Source organism: Aedes albopictus, chromosome 3, assembly GCF_035046485.1.
Source record: "Aedes albopictus strain Foshan chromosome 3, AalbF5, whole genome shotgun sequence".
Taxonomy (NCBI): domain Eukaryota; kingdom Metazoa; phylum Arthropoda; class Insecta; order Diptera; family Culicidae; genus Aedes; species Aedes albopictus.
Window position 1 is genome coordinate 173,416,019 of NC_085138.1, and position 17,443 is coordinate 173,433,461.

A 17,443-nucleotide genomic window follows, 5' to 3' on the forward strand; every position below is an offset into this window, starting at 1 on the left:
GGACAACTTTTTTGCCTAGTTTTACATATCGTCCCCTTAATGCTAGAACTAGGTAACTCGAAATTTGACGTTTTTGAGTTGAATATACCATTATATCGAGCTTTTTGAGCTCTATTATATATCCAAAGACCAATGAAGTATGAATAAAAACGACGAAAATATTCACCAGTTTCAAATCTAGGTATCTCAGTGTAGAATACAAGAACTGAATGCTATAACTAGGTAACTGAGAAAATCATATCTATTTCCAATCGCACAGGTTAAAATCTATCGGACGCTTGGACGTGGAAATGTTACTAGTCATTCTTTTGTTAGTAGATTGAAAATCTACTACTGTTTTTCATTTTAGGCCAAACCAATTTAAAATATTTTGCTGGTATTGATTTAGCTAAAACTGTGATTGTTCATAGACGATTATTTCATGAACATTTTGAGGTGTCATTTGGTGATATAGCAGGCATCCTAGCAAATTCAGTAATTACACGTTAATTACAATATGTGAACCCTTTTAAATTTGCATTCTGCAACAAGAAATTTGAAAAGAATGATATCAATAGTGGTAAAAACTAGGTATCTCAGAACATCTCTTCCATTATTCATGTTGCATTTTGAGTGCTATAACTAGGTAACTCGACAATTTTTTAACCATTTGTTGTTTTTATCAAAAGTTTAAACCAAAATAGTTCAAAACTTTTTTGTGTAGCAGAAAGAGTAGAAGCTGAATAAGCAATAAATGCGACAATATAATCATTTTCAAGGCTCCATACCTTTGGAACAATTGCATGAACAATTGTAAAATTTTCAAAGTCGTTTTTCTCGAAACTATGATTTTCGAGTTACCTAGTTCTAGCATTAAGGGGACGATATGTCCTATAGCTTTTGACCCAGTGGGTGGATTTTCAAAACCAAAATGTTTTCATCAAGGGCATTAGTTGTGCTGTCATATGCATATATGGAGATTATGTTATGCTAGAACATTTTGAAGATATAACTGCAAATGTAGTGTACATCACTTGTTCTTCACTTGATCCCGCTTTTTATTTCTATGTACATGTGATATATTTCAATGGAAATTGCACAATATTCTTTGCGTGGGTTGGGGCTATTAGATAGAAATGTCTTATGTCCTTTTACAGCAGTAACATAGACCTCCAGGTTATCCAAAACGTCCATAAGTTTTGAACTTTGTCTACTGAATACAAATAGTTGTGTTTACTTTTTAAATTACTTGAACTTGATGAATTACATTCAAACATACATTTTGAAACATGAAATGATGGTAGTCATGACCTGGTTAAGTTCTAGGCCAGTGGTGCTCAGGCTGGAGGATACCGCGGACCAAATTTGCATGACGCTTAAAACATCGATGCACAAAAACAACAAAAAGAACAATTGGCTTCTTTAGCGGTGTTGAGATAATTCCATATTCTGAATCTACATGCAAAACTGAGCCGAAATCCAAATTTTCATGGATTTTGGAGCCCGGGAACCCATTTAAAAATCAATTTGAAGTTTGTATGGGAGCGGTTTGTCGAATCACCCCTCGTCGCATTTTGTACTGGGTGGAGCTGTCAAACAGTTACCCAGCTGTCAAAAGGTGATTTCAAAAATCTCTTTGAAATTGATTTTAGGTACCAACATAGAGTTCTAAAAATCTGAAAAAAATCTGAAAAAATGAAGTTACTTCAGGAATTCCTCATTAATCGTTTCCAAGAATTTCTCCTAGAATAGCTTCCGGATTTTTTCCGAAAATTTTCCAGGAGTTTTTTGAAGATTTTAGTAAATTCTTTCCATAAGTCTTTTCTAAAGTTGATGAAATACTTCATCATTAATTTTTTTCAAAAATTAGATTTTTAACAGCTGTTTCCAGAAGATTCTTCAACATTATCTTCTAAAGTTGCTGCAAAAGTTGCTTCAAATTTATTGTTCAAATTTTCCTCAGACGTTCTAGGTATCTTTTGTGTCTTGATGCAGTTGGTTCTGGAATCTTGTTTGTAGTTACTCCTGAAAATTCTCTTTTTGTTGCTCGAGGAATTTATTCTAAAGTTGTTTAAGAAATTTCTGTTAGAGTAGCACCAGAACATTTTCCTAGGAGATGCTTCCATAATGTCCATGCAGTATCGCCACAACTTTCTCATTGAGTTTCTTCAGGTTTATTTTCTCCAGGATGAGTTTTTCCATATATTTCGCTTCGAGTTGCTTAAAATTTTTCTCCAATAATGTTTCCTGGAGTTTCTTCAAAAATGTATCCAAAAGTTTCTCCAAAAGGTCACAGGAGACGCTTTATAAATCTCGCCTGAGATTTTTTTTTCTTTAAGTTCGTTCAGGAGTTTCGATTGGATTCGTAAGTTTTGTTCCGAAAAATGTGTGAGTAATAGAAATTTAAACAAACAGTGAAAATTAAACAATATTGGCAACCAAGTTGAGATTTGTTGAGAATTTTGTCAAAAACTTCGTGCTTTGTGTTTTTACGTTCTTTGGAAAGGTGAAATGTGACATATTTGCTCAGCGTTGTATTGAAGGCGCTTAAAAACTGCAACTAATTTTTAAATGATTCAAGATTACATTTTTAACAAACTATCATTTGATTCGTACCACTTATAAATAACTATAAGCTGGCTTCGTGACTTAGCTGAAATGCCGACATATTTCGGAGTTGCGATTTTGAATCTGTTCCGGTAAGATTGTTCTTTTTGTTTATTTATCATTTAATTTGTGTTCAATACTGTAAAAATTGATCAGCAATTTTTTTTATTTCTTAATAAATTTAACGAGTTATTTCAAATATTCGTTCAAAAATTTGGATTCGTCTTAAAGTACTCCGCGGGCCGCATCTTAAGGCTTGGAGAGCCGCATGCGGCCGGCGGGCCGCAGGATGAGCACCACTGTTCTAGGCAATTTAAAATAGCTCTGGAGTTCTGATTGTAAGGCCTTTACCTGTAATAGTATATCAAACTAATGTATGCATATCAGAATTGATTTCATTAGATCCATACATGTAAATCAAAGTATTCTAGAGTTAAGGCCTTTATATCTACACCCGTAATAACGCATCGTGTTACTAGCGTATCGCGGTAACAATAAAAGACCATGTATGGTTTCCGAATTCGTAGCGGCCTTTATTCGTCCAAAGTTTAGGACCGTTTTCAATTCCTGTGCATGTAAATAACATTTTAGGGCATGTTTTAGGGTTAGGTTTTAATTTATAGTTCCTTACGTTTAGTGCATATATGTGTCTTTTAGTCTTGGTTCCGGCACTAACTTCCTGCGCACTGTCTTACTGTTCTGTCCTGTCAAGTTTTGTTGCATGTATAATGGATTTCTTGTTAAAGTAGTTCGAGTTCTTACCTCGTAGGATGAACCAATCAAGCCTTAAGATTGCTCGACTCCTCCGTACTGTAGGTTAAGTTTGTACATATAGATTCTAAGTTCAAGATAAATGTTTAGTTTTAGGGAAATTTTGCAAATTACATTATAGACTACCTTGGAATTCACTTTTAAATGAAAAATAGTAATTAGATTTATAACATTAGTGTAGAAAATTAGCTTTTAAGTAGCGATTAATATGATCTTCGTGGACTGCATATCACTTTTTCAATTCACTTTTATCTTCTACTTGTTTTGCCATCTCATCTGCCCTGACAGCCGATCCGTGACGCGCTGTCATACAGACAGTTGTGTCGACTGGCAGGGTCGATATTGTTAAGGTGGTATCCACGCCGAGGGGCTTCGGCGACAGTCCCCCCCAGTTTGGGAACTCCATCTCTGAGTTCGCTAACTCCTCTTTGCCCTTGACGTCAAGAACCGCAACGTTTACAGCTGGCCTCTCGTAGACTCCCTTCGCGGTTTGTATTGTTACTTTACGTACCTGCCCGTCGCGATTGACTGTACCTATGACGCGCCCCTTTGGCCAGCAGCTTCTCGGGAGTTCCGGATCGACGATCAGCACGATGTCACCTTCCTTGATAGGCGCGACCCTCTGGTGCCATTTGGTGCGCCTTGTTATCTCCGGCAGATATTCACGTAGCCATCTCTCCCAAAAGTGGTTGGCGAGTATTTGGGATTGGTGCCAGCCACGTCTCAGCGCGATCGAGTCATTCTCCAGCAACGACCAAGGTTTGGACCCATCGGAGCTTCCTAGTAGCCAGTGGTTCGGTGTAAGAGCAGGAGCTGCTTCGTCTTCGATGGGTACATGTGTCAGAGGTCGAGCGTTCAGGATACCTTCGACTTCTATCAACGCGTTCCGCAATTCCTCATCAGTTGGTCGTGGAGACGGTTTGAGCTCCAACAGGGTCCGCTTTACGGACTGAATCAGCCTTTCCCAACTTCCCCCCATGTGAGGGGCTGCCGGTGGATTGAAGCTCCAAGATGTCGTGGAACTGACGAACTCTTGTGCCATCTTGTTCTGATCAACGGCCTTCAAAGTTTGCTTCAGTTCGCGTTCAGAACCAATAAAATTGGTTCCTCTGTCGCTGTAAAATACAGCTGGAGCTCCGCGCCGCGCAATAAAGTTTCGCAGTGCCATGATGCAAGAGTTAGTGGTTAATGAGCTAGCTAATTCGATGTGGACTGCGCGTATGGTAAGGCATGTTAGTAGGACCCCCCACCTCTTCTCAACCCTTCTCCCAATACATACTTCCATAGGGCCAAAGTAGTCTACCCCAGTGTGGGTAAACGGGCGGACAAATGCGGCCAGTCTGCATGGAGGAAGATCTGCCATTGCTGGAGGTCGTGGGCGTGCATCTCTCAACCTACAACGTTGACACTCTGACCGGATTTTGGCGTAAACGCGGCGCAGTCGACTTATGCAAAACTTCTGGCGCACTTCGTTTATCACCGACTCATGATTTTGGTGGTGAAACTTGTCGTGATAACTTCGTACTACGAGGTGCGTTATCCGATGATCACGAGGTAGAATAATGGGATTAATAGTATCCGGTGATAGGTATTCACACGCTGCGGTTCTGCCTGCCATGCGCAGCAAACCTTGTCCGTCGATGAAGGGGCTCAGCTTGTATAGCGGGCTTCGTTTAGGGATCGCTACTTTGCTATCGTTCCGAAGGAGAACAGCAAACTCGTTTGGGATACTGTCTTGTTGCGCAGCCCGAAAGTGGAAAGTTTCTGCGTTGCGCATTTCCTCTTTTGTGATGCCGCACGTTAGCCGAGGAAACCGTTTCGGCTGGGCGTTCGCAATGAACCGGAAAATATGTGCCGTCGTACGTATCAGCTTTCTCCAGTCACGGAATCTCTCTATCGGGAACTCCGACTTTGCCGTTTCGTAGTGGACGTGAATGGTGGCGCGCAACTCTTCAGTGGTCTCTTCAAGCTTGACGGGAACAGAAGGCCATTCTTCTTCTCGTTGCCAAAGGAATTCAGGCCCTTTGTACCATCTGCTTTCAGCTGTGAGTGAAGGACGTCGCTGCCATTTGGTTCCTTCATCCGCCACGTTCCATTTCGTTGGAACCCATTTCCAGTCAGCAACGTTTGTTAGATCCAAGATCTCGCTAACCCGGGCAGCCACAAATTGACTATATCTACGGTGATCTGCGCGTATCCACGAGAGCGCGTTCCTGGAATCTGACCAGAAAACACATCGAGAGATTGTAAGGTCCAATCCCTGGATAATGAAGTTCGCTAGCCTTGCGCCAATGAGGGCCGCTTGGAGTTCTAATCTAGGAATAGTCAGGTATTTAAGCGGCGCTACGCGGGTTTTCGCTGTAACTAACGAGCACTCAACAGTCCCTGCTTCCACGAAACGGAGATACGCAACGACAGCCATGCCGTTTTCACCGGCGTCAACAAAGGTATGTAATTGGATCTCCGTATTTTCTCCTGCTGACGTTTGAAGGCGAAAGCAGCGTGGTATTTGGAGACTCTCGATTTCCGGAAGAAGCCTTAACCACGTCTGCCACTTTTCGAAACACTCCGAATTCACTGTCTCGTCCCAACTGATACCCGTTCGCCAGATCTCCTGCAGCAGCACTTTTAAGAACATTAGGTAGTGAGCGATTAAACCGAGTGGATCGTAGATTGTCATCATGGTGCGAAGGACTTCTCGCTTCGTGGGGTAGCGTTCTCCCGTCAGCAAATCTTCTCCAAGCCTGCTCCAGTTAATCTTGTACGTAAAGGAATCCGTTTGTGTGCACCACCACATGCCTAGAACCTTTTCCGTTGCAAGAGTGGATGACAAATCGAGACTCTTCTCAGCATTCAAGTCGCCGCGGAGGGCCGTCAGAACTACCGATGAATTGGACATCCAATTTCGGATTTCAAATCCTCCTTCTTTATGGACGTACCAAACGGATTTCGCGAGTTCGATAGCTTCTTGCTCTGTTTCCGTACTGGTTAACATGTCATCAACGTAGGTGCACCGTACGATTGCTGTAGCTGCAGCTGGATGCGTTTTGCTGAACCGTTCCGCGTTCGTGTTCTTAACGAACTGGGCGGTCGTTGGTGAGCAGGAGGCTCCAAACGTCATCACCTGCATGACGTAGGTGCTAGGTTCATCTTGACCTTCCTCATCTTTTAGAAAGAAACGTTGGCTATGTTGATCTTCGTTGTGAATTGCGACTTGGTGAAACATTTCACGTATGTCACCACATATCGCGAAGCGATTCTGACGAAATCTGTACAGCACGTGGATCAACGGCTCTAGCAAATCTGGTCCGGTAAGCAGCGCAGAGTTCAGCGATACCCCATTCGACGTAGCAGCCGCGTCCCAAACGAGTCTCACCTTACCTGGTTTGTTGGGATTAACGACTGGAAAAACTGGTAAATACCAGACACGTTCGTGGTTCTTTTCCAGTTCTTCGTTGGTTAGCTTACGCGCGTAGCCTTTTTCGACGTATTCTGTCAGCTTCTCTTTCACCACCCGTGCTACTTCAACATCCTTCTCCATGCGGCGTTCCAGAAGCTTGAAGCGTTTCAATGCCATCGTCTTATTGTTCGGCAAATGTTCGCTGTCTCGTCTCCATAATAATCCTGATTCGTACCTTTCTCCGTTGAACTGGGTAAGCTCCCGCAATAGATTCATAGCACGCTCATCTTCTTGGGAACGAATCTGCTTGACTGGTGACGTGACGCCAAGGCTTTCGAGTGAAAAGTACTCCTTCACCGCATGACCGAGATTTTCATCAGCTTTTTCGGTATCGTGATCGCAGCAAGAGACGTGATTTGTGTAATGAACCATGTTCAGATTGTTCCGGAGCGCCGCCCTATATCGTCCAGCCAAGGTTTGTTTTAATAGCGATCGGTTGACCGGGTCTTCCTTCGCGACTCTTCCTCACCAGCGTTGCGTGCGCATGTTGAACTCCGATCAGGAGTCTCGGCCGGACATCACGATAGGATTCTACGGGAACACCCTTCAGGTAGTAGTATTCAGACTGTAGCTGATGAACATCAAGTGTTTGACTGGGTAGCTGCAACTCTGTAACGGTACGAACGTCCTCAAAACGGAAGCGATTTCCCTTCAGTCCGGAGATGTCAATTTGAACGCTGCGTGACTCGTCTTCCGATCTATGCAAACCACCAGTCCATTTTAGACAAAGTGGATGGCGTTCTCCGGAAAGGTTCAGTTCCTTGGCCAACTCTTCGTCCATGAGCGTTTTCGAGGATCCGTCATCCAGAAGGGCGTAACAGTGTACAACAATTCCACAGCCGTACACTATGACTGGAACATAACGGAAAAGGATGGGACTTGCCCCCGACTGATGTGTGTTACAGGACTGCTCTTCACGTTGTGGTTTCACTACCGCCGCCGTTTCTGCATTCAGCTCCTTATGCAACAAGGGATGGTGCTTGTAGGTGCATCCGCTCACGCCACATTGCTTCGATTCACAGCCTCCTTTGTGTTGCTTCAGACACTTCCTGCAGATTCTAGCTTCACGAATTGTAGACCACCGTCCGTCATAAGACAGCCCTAGGAACCTTCCACATTTAGCGAGAGTGGCGCAAGTTCCTTTGCAGACGGTGCAGGCCTGAGAGTAGACCTTCTTATGTGTCCCTGTAGATCTGGACATACTTGTTGATGATGCCTGGTGATCCTCCTTCTTCCAGCTTGGCTGATCGGTGTGCGTGTTCAGGAATGCCTTTGATTTTTTGCGCGGTTCCTGACTTTGCTGTACTTCTTGATTCCTGCGCGGCTCTGCAACTAGGCAAGCGTCTTCTGCCATATCGTACATCCATTTGCTGAAGGCCGCCAGGTTGACCTTCCGAAGGCTGCGGGTATGCCTTGCCCATTCCAGCTTCATCGAAGCAGGGAGCTTTCCAATCAGCTCGCCCAGTAACGACGTATCTCGCATCAAGTCCCTCTGTCCGCACGCATCGATCGTTGCTTCGAGATTCTGAACTGCCAGCGCAAAGTCGATCATTCTGTTGATTGAATCTGGCTTCAGCGGCGGCATGGCAATTATCTTGTCCCTCAGCGAATGAATCACGAAACGCGGTTGCCCAAAACGCAGTTTTAGGGCACTTATCGCTCTATCCACAGTTGACGGATGAAGCAAAAAGCTCTTCACTGCGACGAAGGCGTCTCCTCTCAAGCAGTTTCTCAGCCGAATCATGTTTTCGTCGTTGGTGTAGCCACACATCCGAGTCGTGCTTTCGTAGGTGGAGAAAAATATCGGCCACTCCTCGGGGTTCCCTGTGAAAGGTGGCAGATCCTTCGCAACAACTTGACGAGCTGCGAGTTGGTTACGGTTCAGGCTACAGTTTAACTGGTTGCTGCGTGTAACACTTTTCTGCATGCTCCTAGGGTCCATCCTTGGTGTAGAGCGCCGAATCGGATTGAATTTCGATCCGTTTTCTTGAGGATCGTCATCGATGTTTTCCTCCGATGAACTTCCGATGTCCTCGTCTGCACCTTCGCTTGAGTCCGTGCTCTCGTCATCCGTGTCCGAGTTAACTCCGTCACGCAGCCAATCCTCCACTTTGGAAGCCCCATCTACTTCATCACCGTCTTCTGCGCCTTCGACCTGCTCATCGAGTTCGGCGAGTTCTTGGAGTACACTGTACTGCTGCTCTATTAACTTCTTCTTATCTTCCAGCAGGGTTCGCTCAGCATCTAGTTTTTGCAGTTGCAGTTCCAGCTGTGCTCTGGACGACTTCCGCGAAGTTCCCGATTTCACCGATGCTGCCTTTATACACTTTGCCGGCTGATCCCCCAGGTGCTTCCGTTGTTCCTGTAGATCTGGTTGCTTCGTCCCGGATTCCTTCTTCGCTTTGCCTGTAGCCTTCTTTTTTGGCGCTTCCGTCCTCGTAGTTTTGGAACTGCGACGAACTTTCCGATTATCATCACACTTCACACACCGCCACTGTTTTTTCGCGATACGATCATCGACGCCCACGCAATTGTAATGGTGCCAACCATCACAATCATCGCACTGCACCATCCGGCTGTGATCCGCGGAACGACACGTTTGACAACTGTGACCGATCGTTTCAGACTGTTTGTCCCGCGGGGAAGGGATATTGTGTTCCCGACTTTTCGACGACCTACTTTTGACAGAGGGTGCCTTTTTGTCCCCACCGGGTTTGAGAAGGGTATCTTTATTTGGGTTCAACGTTTGGGATTCGTGAGGGGGGTCTACATACGCGTCATTAGACTGATTAGCTAAGCTCTTACCTTGATTGCCAGTAGTGGCAGCAGCATTGGCCGAGTCCGACATCGTTCTTCGATAAACGAATTGAAAAATTTGTTACTAGCGTATCGCGGTAACAATAAAAGACCATGTATGGTTTCCGAATTCGTAGCGGCCTTTATTCGTCCAAAGTTTAGGACCGTTTTCAATTCCTGTGCATGTAAATAACATTTTAGGGCATGTTTTAGGGTTAGGTTTTAATTTATAGTTCCTTACGTTTAGTGCATATATGTGTCTTTTAGTCTTGGTTCCGGCACTAACTTCCTGCGCACTGTCTTACTGTTCTGTCCTGTCAAGTTTTGTTGCATGTATAATGGATTTCTTGTTAAAGTAGTTCGAGTTCTTACCTCGTAGGATGAACCAATCAAGCCTTAAGATTGCTCGACTCCTCCGTACTGTAGGTTAAGTTTGTACATATAGGTTCTAAGTTCAAGATAAATGTTTAGTTTTAGGGAAATTTTGCAAATTACATTATAGACTACCTTGGAATTCACTTTTAAATGAAAAATAGTAATTAGATTTATAACATTAGTGTAGAAAATTAGCTTTTAAGTAGCGATTAATATGATCTTCGTGGACTGCATATCACTTTTTCAATTCACTTTTATCTTCTACTTGTTTTGCCATCTCATCTGCCCTGACAGCCGATCCGTGACGCGCTGTCATACAGACAGTTGTGTCGACTGGCAGGGTCGATATTGTTAAGGTGGTATCCACGCCGAGGGGCTTCGGCGACACATCGTTTGCATTTCAAACTTGGTAAAGTGCGTTTTGGTAGTCATAGAAGATCAGTTGCACACTAAGTTTTTTCGCCGAATCTCGGAAAACCGTTTGCCGAGATTGGCACCGCCGAGTGCTCGGCAAACATCTTAGCAAAAAATCGATTTGCCGGAAACTCGGCAATCATAGAAATGACAGCTATTAATTATTTGTCGAGATTCTCAGCAAATATATTAGCTGAATCTCGGCAAAATAATGTCCAGAAGAAACGGATTTGCTGAATCTCGGCAAATTGATTTGTTTTTGTTTCTCAATGAGAGAATAGTTGTTATTCATAAAATTAAGATGGGTTCATAATCATAAAAAATCAGTATAAAAGCTTTATTATTGCACATTCTCCAAAGTTTTCATAGAATTCTAATGAAAAATAAATAATTTATTGCTGGAAGTGCTAATTTTTTGTTTTGCTCCAAATCAGAAAAATACATTCAACCAGGATTGAACAGCTCCCCAGATGCGACCAGCTTCTCGAAGAACACCATCAATCGGTTTATTTGCTATTCTGTAATAGATTTAAAATGAAATAATAGCAATAATCACTTACAGAAAGAACTTACATTCACTTTTCTATCGTTCGGAACAGCACCTTCGTCGTCTCGTATCACTGCTTTGTTTTGGTATATTTATTTTCTGGCAGAGACAGGTGGCTGCAAAACTGACAGTTCTTTTGCCGCAGCAATAGATGAGAAGATTGCTGAATTTTCGGTAATCTCGTTTGCTGATTTCAGTAAAATCAGTGTTTACCGATGAAATCAGCAAAAAATGCTGTCAGTTTTTCCAGTTATCAAAGAATTTGCTGATATTTCGGTAAAACATTTTGGACAATCTCGGCAAAAACGTGTAGTTTGCTGAACTATCAGCAAAATCTGGAGTTGCCGTTTGAAATCAGCATTTTTTTCTGCCGAGCTCAAGAATCTTTTTTAAGTGTGTGAAACACACTTGAATACACATCATAGAGGCATCCTGGATCATCCGAACTATTCTGAAGTTGAGAAAAATGGTTTAAATTTGAAATGGTAGAACAACAGAAGTGCACAAACATCAGAGTTTGCCCATTTGACTCATACACATAGTGCAAGCCATGAGAGAGAAGTTTCCAGTGCATCAGAGATATGTGAGGTCACCTTTCAAATTGATGCAAATCCCTTCAGTACATGTTTTAAACGTATTGGTTTGGAGCTGTCCACGGATGCGTCATCATCAAGCAATCAAAGGAGAAGAATGGAAAATGCGACGGTGGCAATCCAACGGGATCAGTGAAGAAAAGGAAGCCGAAACTTCCGCAGCAAACTCAACGGCCCGAACAGGCGCGCAAGGAGAAGATTCTTCCGATCTCCGTGAAGGTACACACTAAGATTTTTTCGCCGAATCTCGGCAAACGTATTGCCGAGAATGGCACCGCTGAGTGCTCGGCAACCAGCTCGGCAAAAACTGAATTTGCTGAGATCTCGGCAATCTCAAATTTGACGTTTGTTATCAAATTTGCTGAGAATCTCGGCAAAAATCTACTGAACGCCGCCATTTGGGTTTATTTTTATTGTACGCACGAAAGAAAAATAAAAAAAAAAAAAACAAATTTTTGGATCTGAACAAAGCATAGGTTAATTTTATTACTTAGTTTATTTATCAAATGTAACACTTGTAGTATCATTTTTTGCCTTTCTCGTACACCAAGGTGTACCGAAAGGCTATATGTTCACTCCAAAAACGAAAATTTTATAGAGCCCTCGGAAGGGTCAAGTCTTATATACCAATCGACTCAGCTAGACGAGTTGAGATGATGTCTGTGTGTGTGTATGTGTGTGTGTATGTATGTGTGTGCGTATGTGCGTGTGTGTGTGTGTGTGTGTGTGTACAAAAAGGTCACCTCATTTTTAGATAGTAAATATCAACCGATTTTAACGACCGACGGTTCATTCGACGCGGTATATAGTCCCATTGTTTCCTATTGAAAATGGTTCAGATCGGCCCAGCCGTTCCGGAGTTATGGCCATTTAGGTGTTCCGGATCGGCACCCCAGGAAGGGGCCAGATATAAAAACGCTACAAACCCATGCATGCGACACATGAAACCACGGCATTTTAAATAACCTGATGAACGGTAAGCAGGAAAATAGTCTCAGACCATATTTGAACCGGTCGTGTTCCGGAACCGGTTCCGGGTGTTCCGCCGGAAGTGGCCAATTATGAAAGTGAACCAAACCCATGCAAACGACACATCAAACACTGGCTTTTTCGATGACCTGATGAACAGTAGGCAGGAAAACATTCTCAGACCATATCTGAACCGGTAGTGTTCCAGAACCGGTTCCGGGTATCCCGCCGGAAGTGGCCAAATATGAAAGTGAACCAAACCCATGCATGCGACACATCAAACAGCGGCTTTTTCGATAACCTGATGAACAGTAGGCAGGAAAACATTCTCAGACCATATCTGAACCGGTAGTGTTCCAGAACCGGTTCCGGGTGTTCCGCCGGAAGTGGCCAAATATGAAAATGAACCAAACCCATGCATGCGACACATCAAACAGCGGCTTTTTCGATAACCTGATGAACAGTAGGCAGGAAAACATTCTCAGACCATATTTGAACCGGTAGTATTCCGGAACCGATTCCTGGTGTTCCGCCGGATGTGGTCAAATGTGAAGGAGAACCAAACCCATGCCTGCGGCACATTAAACAGCGGATATTTAAATTATTTGATGAACGATTAGCAAGAAAATAAGCTCAGACCACAACTAAGATCTCTTTAAAGACAACCGATGGTGTTCCGGAACTGATTTAGGGTGTCCCGCCGGAAGTGGCCAAATGCCAAAAGGCACCAAACCCATGCATGTGACACATCAGATAGCGGCTTTTCAGATAACTTGATGAACGGTTAGCAAGAAAATAGGCTCAGACCATATTAGACAATATCGGTAGTGTTCCAGAACCGTTTCAGTTGTTACGCCAGAAGTGGTCAAATGCACAAATGAACCAAACCCATCCATTAGACGCATCAATTCATGGCTTTTTAGTAAGCCTGATGAACAGTTAGCAAGAAACTAGTCTCAAACCATATAAGGGATAATCGGTATTGTCCCGGAATCGGTTCCGGATGTCCCGCTGTAAGTGGCCAAATGAAAAAGTGATCCTAACCCATGCATGCTATACAACAAATCGTGACTTTTTAGATAACCCGAAAAACGGTTAGCAAGAAAATTGGCTCAGACCGCATTCAAAACTACCGGTAGTGTTCAGGATTGGGTTTCTCGGGTATCCTACCGAATGTGGCCAAATACAAAAGTGAACCAAACCCATGCATGCGACACGTCAAACCGCGGTTTTTTTTAATCCTGAGGAACGATTAACAAGAAAATAGGCTCAGACTACATTAGAGGCTACCGATAGTGTTGCAGAACCAGCATTGGGTGCTTCACAGGAACAATAAAGGTGAACAAAGTCAATGCAAGCGATAAATATGTGTAAGAGAACACCATCTTGACTGAACTAAGACCACATATATACAGACGTCTCACTCTACCCACTAACCATCGTGCTTGTTTCAACGGTTGAATCAAATATAAATCAAGCCCAACTTTACCAAACACCGTATGTAACATAGAGTAATGCGTGGCAAAAGTTCGCACCTAACAGTCTTTATCAAATAACTATTAAACAAAAAGAAAATAATATCATTGTTTCTCGTTAAATGAATCCCTGTCATGTTGCCTTCGAAACGTAATACTAGATTTTTTCACGTCCCTTTGGTAGTTCTAGTAATAAAAATTTTAATTCAAGTACTCAAATGCGAACTTTTGCCCCATAGTGTGAAGTTCATTTATTTCATGTAAATTCATGTTCACCATTTCACTCTATGCACGAAATGTGTTTCTTTTAATTCATGACATTACATGCCAATTGGAACACGGCCTGGTACTCAGCTTTAGTATACAGTGTATTTTATGAACATTTCCAAAACTTATAACAAAGAGCGTTACTGAAGTTGTCAAAATACATTGTCAAGTAATTACAATTGTAAGTGTTACACAAACTATTTGAAAAAAAAATACAAATATGCTGCAAAACTTTTGAACGGGACCGTAATTTTAATCTAACCTTCGTCAGTAGGGTGAAGCATTATAAGTATGAATTAACAAACTAAGCTATGAAAGACCCCCAAAAAAGTACAACGTAATATTCCCAAAAACTTTCAAAGGTTGACATGAATATGGCGAATTCATTTTTAAAAGGCGAACACACTGATTGTCTTATAATCGATTTTCTTCCAAAAATAGGTAAGTTCAAATCCTTTTTCAGCACGATTTAAAGGTGCATACTACATATATTATACATAATATTAGTTTCTATACGAATTCGTCATTGCTTTAAATGTTTTGTAACTATATTGATGCACTAGATTCAGAAATAGATTGTACGACATTTCCCCGAAAACCAGTTCCCCGAATGAAGTTTCCCCGAAAGGTATTTCCCCGAAAAACGATTCCCCGAACGAACCGTTTCCCCGAATTTACCGTTTCCCCGAAATATTTATAATACTACTTTTAGTACTGGTTTCTAATCATTTTCTTGATTAATTCCATTGTCTGAACTAGTCATTGAAACGAAGTAGCGGAAAGTTAGCCTGAGTACAAAGTGTGCGCATGTGTAGTCTTTAGAAAGATATCAAGTTCATGGAAACATTCACATCTAATTGATATTGTGCATTCCCTCTTACCATGAATTCTTCGAGTTATAATGTTCTTCATGATGCTTCAATGAGGTTTGCTTTTTTTGAATATTGGTCGTTCTTTTCTGTTGTACTGATTGAAAATGACATGGCACTCGACTAAGACCACGCTCATCATAATTTTCCCTTCTTTTATTCATAGGCTGTTCTTTCTATTTATTTTTGAATTTTCAATCGATGAAAACGCGCTTTAAACGCATAATACTTTTAAAACGAGTCATCGTGATTATGGTAGTAATCGGCTAAAGTTCATTGTCATTGTAAAACACATGATCCAGATGACTTCAACTTTAAGTCTTAAAGTATTCTTGCTAGCGTAAGAAGTCTATGAGCACAATTTTAATGTGTATTAACAGGCTTTAAAACAAAAGTCAATGTAATTCAATTTGTTTGACAAACAGATTTGAAGCTAAGCACTCTTCAGTTTTTTTTTGTTGTAAATCAATGGATTAACCATGACCGAACTAGAATTTAGAATTGACATTTCTACAGAACATACTAGTAGTTAAACCGCCGGCAATATTTTGAAAGAACAGTAGGGTGCGAGTACCGGTTTTGGCCAGTCTAAGGAAAATCATTTTTATAAAAATAACCAATAATCCAATGAAAACTACCAATGTGTTAAATGAAAGGTTTCGATCCATTCTTTATGAGAAAAACGCAGAAATCAAGCTAGTACTTGATTTTTGTATTAAAAGTGGCACTGGCCAAAATAGAAGTCTTGCCGCAGTTTTGGCCATATTCTCAGCTTTGGTTTCTATTTTGGCCAATCACATGTATTTCTTATGGGAGTGGCCAAATTAGAAGCACCCTGGCCAAAATAGATATATGGGAGCTGATTTTTTAAGGAAAATAATTTTTTCTTCCAGCTTTCAATAAAAATGTATGGTTTTCACAGCTGTAATCATCATATTATAATAGAATATACTAGTAAAAAATAAATGTATGCTGAGTTAGATCGTAACAGGTTGAATACAGCACTATGGCCAAAACTCCGGGCTGGCCAAAACTGAAGCTTCTACCCTATATGATGAAAGAAGGGAGAATCTTTGATGAAGATTTCTACTATAACGTCTATAGATACCTACTAGAACAGTCGGTCACAAAAAAAAAAAAAATATAGCAGCAGTCAAATAACTGATGATTGATTGAGCAGTTCTACTTGAAAGAACAGCCTATGTTTGAAAGAAGGAAAATTTTATTAAATGAAAGGTTATTAGTTTAGCCAAAAAGACGCTGCTGGATCTTTAGGCAGAAGTATGTCAGGCCGAAGTACGTTAGGCTGCAATCATTAGGCCGAAAGTATCATTATGCCAGACGAGCATCATTACAACTGAGTTGAAAGCCAAGAAAATACTCAGTTTGATCATATATAACCCAATACTCAAAAGAACAGCCGACTTCTCAAAGAAGGGCAATCTGTCATAGGACAGTCAGTGGTTTGATAAATTACTACCGGCAATACGCTATGCAATATTACAACTAAAAACCAATACGTGTTATAAAAAGAGGCGAAATTTTCAGATGGAATGTTGGCAGGGTGATCACATCCCAAGTAACATTGTTTAGTCAAATACACTAGAAGAGGTTCTTAGAACCAAAATAAAGCCAAAATAATAGATAGAAAGATTTATGGCGGTTTTCAAAACCTCTACAAGACTAATTGCCTATCAGCATGTTACTTGGGTTGATCATCAGCACTTCAGTAACAGTATAACATCAATATCAAGAAATCATCTATGTGAGAAAAGGGAAAAGAATAAAGAAATATTGTAAAATCATGGAAGTATATCCCAGTATCCATAGAATTCCCTAGATTCGATTTTGGGGCAGCAGGGACGGATGTCCTGGGGCCTGACGCACCCCCCCGCTTGCGAGTCAGCCGCGTAGTTGCCGGCTAAGAATAGGACTACTAACCCCAATTCAAGGTGTCAAGCGACCCGTGCCGAGGAATGAGTGATCGAGGGGGTGAAAAAGATGCTCGATCTTTAACGGAGCCTGTGGGGCACCTGGGCACCCCCCACAGTAAGCTGTCCCTTACCGCGTTAATGCAGAGCTCTGGCGTGGTGGACATTCTTTCTCGTGCGACTCGTGGGAATCAAATATGAGTAAAAATCTTAAGAATCAAAATACAGGTGGAAGTAGCGGTGCGATCAACCCCTTCGCAAGAAGCGGGTTGATGAGGTCTCCTACAAGGAGAAGCGAGGAGTCAGGTGCTGGAAGCTGCTTACGCAGCTCAAGCGTGGGAGCTCCTGTCCACTCCACGGCAAGCCAGCCGGCGGAGGTCATGGACGGAG

At 42.1% G+C, this 17,443-nt stretch overlaps 1 protein-coding gene across 1 annotated transcript; it reads right to left on the reverse strand.

Moving 5' to 3' along the window:
* Positions 1-7,214: 7,214 nt before the first annotated feature.
* Positions 7,215-10,215, reverse strand: LOC134284291 (uncharacterized). The gene is made up of 3 exons (XM_062843088.1): positions 9,986-10,215; positions 9,855-9,927; positions 7,215-9,790 (listed from the first exon to the last, which is right to left on the reverse strand). The coding sequence occupies exon 3, from the start codon at positions 9,663-9,665 to the stop codon at positions 7,215-7,217; it is 2,451 nt and encodes an 816-aa protein (XP_062699072.1). The 5' UTR covers positions 9,666-9,790; positions 9,855-9,927; positions 9,986-10,215.
* Positions 10,216-17,443: the final 7,228 nt, after the last annotated feature.

Excerpts from the sequence above, each read along its gene's own strand:
- LOC134284291 (XM_062843088.1), bottom strand. The coding sequence starts at position 9,665 with ATGTCGGACTCGGCCAATGCTGCTGCCACTACTGGCAATCAAGGTAAG.